The following is a 10,032-nucleotide window of genomic DNA, read 5'->3' as shown; positions in this document are numbered from 1 at the left end:
TTGAGGCTGGCTGCTGCTGAAGGAGGCAGTTGTGCAAGGAGAGGGGCCACGCCGAGGGGAGGGAGGGGTATGACGTGGAGGGGCTGTAGAAATCCGGGGGCGGGGGGAGGTGCTGAGCTGAGAGAGGGAGGGACTGGCGAGAGAAACAAGAAAGGAAGGAGGGGGAGAGAGACTCTGGGCTGCCGCCGCTGCTGTGTGGGTTTCTTTACACTCCCTGGCAGGCTGGGTGCCGGCTCCCTCGCCCGCCCGCCTGGAAAAGTGGGTTACAGAAGGAAGGAGCTCAGCTCAGACACTGGCAAAGGAGCATCCAGCTACAGAGAGACCAGAGAACACCTTCCTTTTGCAGCCTTCTGCTCCTCTTTTCTAGAGGGTTTTATATTTGTACTCTCTTTGTAAATTGTGTTCCTTTGACTTTTCTCCCCTCTGCTTGGGTTTTATGAAGGCTTTGTTAAGTCTTAGAGGGGAGAGAGACTGAGCAAGGGAAAGAGAGAGGCAAAGTAGAAAGGACCACAAACTGGCAAAGCCCGCTCTGCCTTTGCCGTGGATGAAAGCCCTCTGTTTGTAAGAGCCTCGCAGCGTGAGCAGCACGCACACACCCTCCAGAGTACCCCGCGGACCCGCACCTCGGCGTGGCCACCATGGTCGGCAGAGTTCAGCCCGATAGGAAACAGTTGCCGCTGGTCCTACTGAGATTGCTCTGCCTTCTTCCCACAGGACTGCCCGTTCGCAGCGTGGATTTTAACCGAGGCACGGACAACATCACCGTGAGGCAGGGGGACACGGCCATCCTCAGGTAGGGCTTTTGGGCAACTTTTCTGCTGCACGCCAGTGTGTGTGTGTGTGTGTGTGCGTGTGCGTGTGTGTGTGTGTGTGTGTATGTGATCTCCTTGAACTCCAGCTACTGATGCTGCAGGCGTGTGTGTGTGTGTGTGTGTGTGTGTGTGCACACGCGCGCGCCCATGGAAATGCCTCTTACCGACTGGTGGAGGTATCTGCCAACAAATTTCAAGGGAATTTTGGTCCCTGTCAAGGACCAGCAGGGTTCGTTAAATGTTTGATTCTTAGGAGCTTGTTTCTCTTACCGAGAACATGCAACTTCACCTATGATATTAATGACATTTGGGCAGTCTGCTGGCTTTTGTAATTGCGGATACTCTGCTCTTTCAGAGTTTTGTGGGAGTTCCTTAATTGGGGAAGAAGAGTTGTTGAATTATGGCTCTCAGAGAGTGGTGTACAGTACTGCATTCCTATTGGTGTGTGTGTGAGTGTGTGTGTGTGTGTCTGAGTGTGTGTTCACATCAAGCTCTCACTCTGCCTTAGCAGTAGTTCCTTGGATAGGAGATTTTCTGTAAGGATCCTTTAATTGACATCCAGGGCAATAAATCAATTTTAGAACTTTGGTTGGTTACTGAGCCTTTTCTGGTATGGGGATAGAAGTCAAGGAGAGGATGAAGAAAAGCAAAAAAAGGAACTTGACAAATGGCTGATTTTAAGAGCAGGAGTGTTAGACACAGAGGTTAGGAAAGAATTAACCTGGCATAAAATGGATATTTTTAATTGATTATTGACCTCAAAGTCTTATCTCTCTGCAGCCCTGCCAGATTCTGAAATATAATTTGGGATTGAAATTTGGAAAGAAAGATTCCAAGTCCTTGGGAGTTTGACCCCTATAAGGGACAGTGAGCTAGAGAAACTCACATGGAGCCTAGCCATAATTCTATTTCTAAAAAGCTCTACTCTTCTTTTCATGTGTTTCTCTTCTCTTTCTTCCTTCTCAATGAACTACCAATACCGTTGTCCCTTTTTTGCCTGTTTTCATTGAATTTCTATAAGATATTAACCAAAAAATAAGAAGAATGAAATAAAATATTCTCCTTAGAGATCCTTTAAAATCTCATTCCACCCGGATAAAATGACTAAGTGTCCGTCTGTCTAACTAATAGCGTTTGTTGTAATAAAAACAATATCTGATAGAAAATAAACCTCTGATCTGTGTGCAAGGAGCTGATAATGCATAAACCCTGGGGCATCAGGGAGCAGTTCTGAAGCAGAGCTGCCTACAGCAGCAAAGTTTTCTTTCCTTTTCTCAGAAATAAATTTGGTTGGCTGTCACAGTGTCCTGCTTTGGGATCTCTAGCCTTGTTGGAGAAGTGTGTGTGTGTGCGCATGTGTGTGTGTGTGTGTGTGTGTGGTGCATGTTTTGTTTTATGTATGTTGCTGCAGATTATAAAAAGTAAGAAAATTCTAATGTGTAAATACTCCTTTCTTCATTTCCTGAGCGATGACTGATTATGAATCCCAAAGATCTTACTATCCAAAGCAGATTTTCTCTTCCAGTTCTTCAGCCTTGTAAACCTTCATGTATGATTTATCCACATGGAGTAATAAGATTTATAGAGTAATTTATCTGTTTGCAGAGGGATTTGGACATGATGCAAAAAATGCTTTTGCAAACACATAAGCATGGCCTCTCAACTGCTAACATCCATACTCTCTAACATCATTAACCCTTTACTAGTTAAGCATTCTATATAAATAAATGCTAGCCTTTAGTAATATATTTTTTCACTGATTATGGATTGAATGGGACAAATGTGAATACTGTGGGTATTTAAGTTTTTAGTTAAATGTCTGTGAACTTTATCAGTATCACCTCTATCTTAAGCTGTGGTTATCAAAGAATTAGAGAAATATCTAAATGTTAGTTCAGAAGAAAAATATTCTTATATTTTCATATAGTATTTGCACAGAAGTCTGTATCTTAGAGTAGGAGCCTCACTACATAAATATCTATTTTGTATATATATATATATATATATATATATATATATATATACACACACACACACACACGCACACACTTCTGTGTGTCTATGGCTCAAGAGAAACAGAATTTTTTTAAGCATTACACTTTAGTAGACATTACAGTGTGAAAATGGGGGTAGTGAGAAAAGAGAATAAATATAGAAGCAGTTATTCCCTGGGAAAGAGAAGATAGACTCAAAACATGCAAAGAAGTCACATGTAGAGTCGCCTCTTCCCCAGGTCTCACCTAATATGCCCTCTGTTTATTTCCTTTGCCTTGGACAAAGCTTTATTTTTGGGTTTGTAGCACTCTATCAGAAGTAACTATGGAGAGAGTTCCCTTTGTTTTCTTAGCTGACCTTCTTCTCAATCTCTTTAACTGAATCCAGTCAGCTTTGTGGGTCAGTTTCCTGGTGAAGAATGGTGTTCTTGCTTTCTGTTTACAAGTCCAGCCTGGGAAAGGCTGGCTTCCACTTTATTTGTGCCATTTTCCCGGGAGCATGAGCTTCCAGGGGAGGAGAGGAAGGAGAACTTGATTCATTGGAAGCCACAGTAGATGTTTGGCATTGAGAAAGTGAAATGGCAAGGGGAAAATATCCCCTCTGAGTGAGTGTGTGGCCTTGAATAATCTGAAATGGCAACAGGAGACAAGGGAGGTTTATAATTCTGGTGGTCCAGTGACAGGAGTTTGGCTGACTGTTCCCAAAACATTTACCTTCACTGCCTACTTCCATGAAACAAGTGTTTCTTTTGTGAGTTGGAGATAATTTTTGTATAATTATGATCTTTTATATGACTGTGGGCTTGAAAGGCAAATGTGCATTGATCTTGGGGTCTTGCTCAGTAATTCCTGTATTTTGGGAAAAAATAAAAACTATAGAATAAAGGTGACAAAACTGGATGGAATGAGAGATACTTTCTTATATACCCATGTAACCCAGTTGTATCCCAGAGAAGATTCTAGAACTTTATCAGGTCATTTGAGAGCTAAAGGAAACCATAATACTTCTCTATCTTAAAGACAAATATCAAAGAGTGACATATCAAAATATCAAAGACTTGTCTAAGTTCCTACAGCAGCAATACTTGGGCCTCATTCCTATTTCTACTGAACCAGAATCTGTGCTTTAATTTGTGGGGAAGTCTTATTTTTTTTTCTCTTTCTGAATGGAGTCCACCTGCTTTACTGCTACCCTGGCAAATAAAGGAGTTTATCACTTACTGGATGAGTTTCTAGCACTGGTCTGTCCAACCTTCTTTCCTTGCGCAAAGGTTCCCATAGAGATTCACTTCTTTGGTAGTTCTGACAGATTGAAGCCATGTAACTTTCTTGATAAGTCAAGGGAAAAGTAGATATAATGGCCCATTCCAACCTTTAACTTTGCATTTTTAAGAATCCCACAGACTATATTTTCAGTATTCATGGCATATGTCTGCAAAGATATTATGAAATGCTTGATCTGACTATTTCTATTTATAGGATAGCTTTGTAAAAATTACAGTACATGCATATTTGGATATATAGTTTAACTGCATATATGATAAAATGCAAAACCTTCACACTATTGTAATTTTAAACATTTTAAATTCAGGGTATTGAAATTTTATTTATTTCACAATTCTGAACTTATTTGATGTTTGCAGGATGTTATAATACTTTTTATGGTGATAACATTTTCCCATTTAAATGTAAATGTGCCTAATAAGTGTTAGATATAAGAACCTAAGTATCTAAGTTTAGGATAGTTAAATTTTTAATTTTTCAGTATTTCAAGTCTTTATTTCCATACTCATTTCTATACTAAAGAAAAAAAGAAGAAACAACACAAAAATAAGGGCTATTTGACAGTACAATATAAATTTTTTTGTGTAAGTTTTGTGGGAAAATGTGACTTCTCTTAGAAGGCATCTGGAACACCTACATTTACTAGGAAAGTATCATCACTCAAACAAACTACTGACACAGTATGTGGATTTCTACCACTTATAATTCACCATTTCAAAACAAACTTAGTGGGCATGGGTCTCTAGGAAGACTTTGCAATAAATTAATTTGAGAGGGATAACTAAATCACTAATAGTTATCAAAATTTATTGTTTGTTACTGATACTTTAAGGAACATCCATTGCCTATAAAATCCTTTACAAATATGTTTGGTGAATAATAGCATACATCATGCTAGGTATTGCCTAGGAATATGGAATAGCATGTATATTTTTAAGAAGGATTTTTTTGTATCTGTGAATTATACCATTTGTTGTTCCTTATGACTGAGGAATAAAGCAGGTAAGTCTCATGTGACAAATGCAAATTGTGATAATTTGTGTTTCTATAAGTATAAAAATTGTAAATATGTGTGTGTATAAACATGCACACTCACCATATATTTGGTGATTTTGTTTGTTTTTTGATTTTGAATGAGTTTTTTTGTAGAACTGTGGAACAAACAACCAAAGGTAACTGGCTCATCCACTAAGTCAGTTACTGAGAATTTGTTTTCCTCACACCTGCCTCTATATGATCACAAACTCATGCAGGGGAAAAAAAAAAAAAGGTTAGTGCATTTTTCTCTGCTCTTTGCGAGTGGCAGGCACATATGTCTGTGACTTACCTGATAGGAGGTTGCCTGGATATGTTCTGGTCTACCTCATGTCATCACCTAAACCTTAGAGAGCCCTTTCCTTCATTCAGTTCATTTCTTATGATTTAAATACTTCATTTTTCCCTTAATATTCTTCCCATTAGTTTGTAAGACTAGAATTCTGGACCATAATTTTGGATTTGTTCTTGCTTGCTACATAACAGCAAATTCCTTCAATTTTTATTTGTCACTTTCATTTATAAAAAAAACTGAAACTATTTTAATTAGTCTACATGATTATTTTTAAAAGTACCCAAGAGGCAGAGTAGGATTATTTATTGAAATGTAAACTGCAACAAAGCAAAAAGTATTAGCAGTCTTCAAACCATATACAGCCAGTTGTTTTGTTTAGACTTTAGGGAGTTTTATCATTTACCAGAGTTTCTCAAACTTGCAGGTGTGTCAAAATTACTAAACGTGCTCATTAATGCACAAGTTAGATTATGGCCCTACCATCAGAGTTTTTGATTCAGTAGGTCTTTGGTTGGGTGTGAGACTTATATTTCTAACAAGTTTTCAGATGCTGCTGATACTGCAGAACTGGGCCATACTTTGAGAACCAACAACTCTTGCTACTACAAGTGTGTTCTGAAATGAATATTTTAAGTATCACATACTCGCTTGTTAAAATCCAAAATGTCAAGGTCTGTCCCAGATCTACTAAAAGAGAATCTTTTTTTTTTTTTTAGCAAAATCCCCAAATGATTCATAAGCACATCACAGTTGGAGAATTACTGCTTTAGACAGTTCACAACCATGATTTGATGTTACTATCAACTAGGAACCTTGGAAAAGATACTGAAGCCATATATTCCCTACTCTCCAAAATTCTGATATAATTAGTTTGGGATAGAGTGTGAGGGCCTGGGGATAGGTATTTTTTTTTTAATGATTCTGATATGTACCCAGAGTTTAGAACCACTCCTTTGCTGATGGTTTTATTTATGAACTATTTTGGGGACAGAACTTACAAATTATGTAGTAAAAAGTTAGAGTCATGATGCTTAGCCTTGAAATATGTCACCTACAAAGATGCAGAAACTCAACTGGGAAAGATGGAAGAGATCATTGGAGATCCTTTTCTTTACTCCACAATCTCATAACTACAGTGCCATGGAAAATGGATTGTCTGTATTTTGATATGGACCAAGTTTACATAATATTTGATAAAATAGTAGGATAGCTTTTTTTTTATTAAAGCTTGACTTTTGTTCTCTTTTTCATTAGTTTCACTATATTAGGCAAGACACAGAAGTTGTAGTTTTTTTTTTTTTAATGCTATGTCTAAAGGAGAAAAGAGACACTATTTAGGCAAGGAAATTATTTTCATTGTTAATTCATCCTAGCAGACTTAATCGTGTGCACTTATTTTGCCATAAACACAAATATATGATTTATAAGAGTTAGAGTTTATAGAATTGACCTCAAATTTACATGGTCATCAGTTTTTTGTTGAAACTTATAGATAAGTCTTTGTGCCATAGGCAAAGACTTTTCATCAAGGATGTGATAATTTCAGAAAATTTGAACAAGTAGGCAGAAGACTAAGACCTAAATAGTTTGAAATAGCTTGATTGATTGATCACCCTCCCTGCTGCTTTTCTCTTTCCCTCTCTTTTCTTTTTCCCTTTTCCCCGCCCTCTTTTCTTGTCCTCTCTCCTCCTTCCCCTTTCCTTGCTCTCATCTTGTCTCCTTCACACCTGTAAATCAAAGTTCCACTTACCTGTAGAGGATCATCCAGCTCATGCTCTCAAGGAGGAACTTTTCAGGAAATGCCTCATCTTTTCACATCTCCACTATTTGTCTTAACCAAGTGAATTTTCTTTCCTGCTCTTGAAACCTTCATCTTATTATATTCTCAAGAGTATTCTTGTATTTGGCTGAAATTATACAGGGATCCTCTCACCTCAGCAATCTTTTTTTTTAAATTTTTATTATTTCCTTCTTTTTTTTTCTGGTTTGAAATTCTGGTTCCTTGGTCTATTTCTCAGATGTCTTATCTACTTCTCATCCCTTTCCCCCTAGAACTTCACTAGGGTTCCAAAACTCTATTACATTTTTATTGTTTCTTAAGATCACTGCCTGATTAAGTCTCCTAGTGCTTGTCCCTCTTGGAGAGGCTGACTTGGATGGCTGCAGTCTGATTGTGGTTTGAATCTCTGCTTTCAGCTGACAGGTTTTTGCACAACCTCAAGGAGTGTTCTGTATGTTATACTCATTACAGATTGTAGTTAATATATTTGGGAGAAGGTAGAAATTATTTTTTTCTAATTTGTACAACATTTACTTCGGGCTACAACAATGGGGCTGATGATAGTAAACTGGGAGGAAGTGAGAGTAGGTCTAAGTTGGTGCCCTGGGATGATGGTGAAGGGTGATAAGCCCCACTGCTGATGCCTAAAGGGATTCTAGTCTGACATGCAGAACAAGGTTTTGTGAAGCTTTCAAAGCAGAGAAAGAGGGCACTCGTGAGGTCTAACGTGGAAGGGAAAAGAGCAGAATACAGTAAAGGGAAAACAACAGGTCAGGGGAAACTCCCAGCGAGACCCACGGGGTACAGGTGGGCATCACAGCAGCTGTGGTCAGCTTGTAGTAGAAACTCAGTTCCAAGCCTGAGGGTCAGAGAAAGAATAGAGTAGTTGGGACAGGGGCTGGCTTGGACAGGGCAGAGACATCAGTAATCCAAAATGTATTCCTCAGACATATTTCCAAATTAGATAATTTGGTCAAGGGATAAAAGAGAGGGATGTAGACCCTAGAAATGAAACTGTATCACACATGTTGTAACCAAGGGGCAATGTGAAGGTGGATTTCATAATGCTGAGGTTTATCTTTTTAAATTCTTGCTATGTAAGTTCAAGAACATAAAATTTGGTCCAGCTATGTGGGGAAAGGGGATGACAAAAATAAGAAATTAAGTAAGAACTGACACTATGTTTTGCTCCTTGCTATAGGTAATTTTACTGGATTGCATTTTTGGTCTACTTAGACCTTCCAGGCAGCATGTAATAGGCAGACCATGGATGTGAGTTCACCTCATTATCACAGCTATATTTTTTTCCAGCATCAATCCAAAAATGTTTCCAGATCTGTCAGAGTCTCAACAAAGACACATTAACTCAAAGATCTTTTGCTTGGTTAATTCTCTGTGACCTGCTACTTTTTGGTATCCACTAATTCACTCACAGTCCCTACTCATAAGCATAAGTGTTATACACACATAGTGCAGGTTCTTACTTTGGTTTATGATCCTTTCTCTGCCTGGAATCTCCTGCATCCCTGCACCTCTCCCCTCATCATATTTCTTCTCTAGATCTTATGGGTCAGAACTCAATGCTAGTGTTTTCTCATGAGGGGAATCTTCACTAACTCTCCTAGTCTGAGCTAAATAACGTAGTTATTGTTTCTGTTATCCTCTCTGCATACTGCTTTTTTCCAACTTCATTGATGTATAATTGACAAAATTTTTATATACGTAAGGTATACACGTAATGATTTAGTACACATATACAGTATAAAATGATCATCAATATCTAATTAATTAGGTATCCATCACCTTAAATAGTTAGACCTCTCTCTGTGTGTGCATGTGCATATGTGTGTGTATGTGTGTTGTGTGTGTGGTAAGAATGCCCGAGATCCATTCTCCTTGTAAATTTGAGGGATACAACATGGAATTATAACTGTAGTCACTATGCTATGCATTAGTTCCCAGAACTTATTCATCTTGTAACTGAAAGCTTGACCAAGATCTCCCTAATTCTGCCCCTCCCACTTGTTCCTGACAACCCCCGTTCCATTTCTATGACTTGATATTTTTGGATTCCACTTATAAATGATATCCTTCACTATTTTTCTTTCTCTACCTAGCTTATTTTACTTAGTGTAATGCTCTTTAGTTCATCCGCCTTGTCTCCAATGAATGGACTTCCTTCTTTTTTGTAACTATTGTATTTAAGTTGTGATATAGATCTATCTCACATTTTCTTTATACATTCATCCATCATTGAATACTTAGTCTGTTTACTTATCTTGGCTGTTGTGAGTAATGCTACAATGAACATGGGAGTGCAGATAACTCTTTGAGATAAACAAGTTTGTTTCCTTCAGATGTATACTCAGAAATGAGGATATTAGATGATATATATATACCACATTTTAGCATTTGTTGAACTTAAAAAAATTATATATAGTCAATTGTGTCTATTCACTTGTGTCCAAATGTACTATCAGCTCTTGCAAGGCAGGTGTCTCATCTACTTTACCTTCTCATCTTAGAACTTAACTTACTAACATACTTACCAGTACTTAGATAAAGAGAGATAGTTATTGTGTAAATTAAGAATACCAGAAATTGATTTATAAAAGAAGGAAAAAATTAGGAGGAGACAGGGACGAAACAAGATATGTTAGTGGTGAAACCAGTCAGCTTGGATTAGAACTCTGAATGTGTGGTAAAGGAAGTATCATGGAGATTGATTCTTATCATTGATGGAGTGGAAAGAGGGTTTGGCTAGAGATTCTTTCATCATTTCCCCTAGCAGCTACTCTTTTGAAGCATAATTTTCTAAAAAACGAGAAAGGC

At 38.0% G+C, this 10,032-nt stretch overlaps 1 protein-coding gene across 2 annotated transcripts in view; it reads left to right on the top strand.

Moving 5' to 3' along the window:
• Positions 1-638: 638 nt before the first annotated feature.
• Positions 639-10,032, top strand: part of LSAMP (limbic system associated membrane protein) — a gene marked incomplete at its 5' end in the record, with an annotated part of 588,105 nt that continues 578,711 nt past the window's right edge. For both annotated transcript variants that reach the window (XM_084232497.1, XM_084232496.1), the window contains one exon: positions 639-793. In XM_084232497.1, the coding sequence (XP_084088623.1) occupies positions 639-793 (155 nt within the window). The remainder of the gene's footprint in view (positions 794-10,032) is intronic.

Source organism: Talpa europaea (assembly GCF_964194135.1).
Source record: "Talpa europaea genome assembly, chromosome: 4".
NCBI lineage: Eukaryota > Metazoa > Chordata > Mammalia > Eulipotyphla > Talpidae > Talpa > Talpa europaea.
This window is presented reverse-complemented; position numbering and strand designations above follow the sequence as displayed.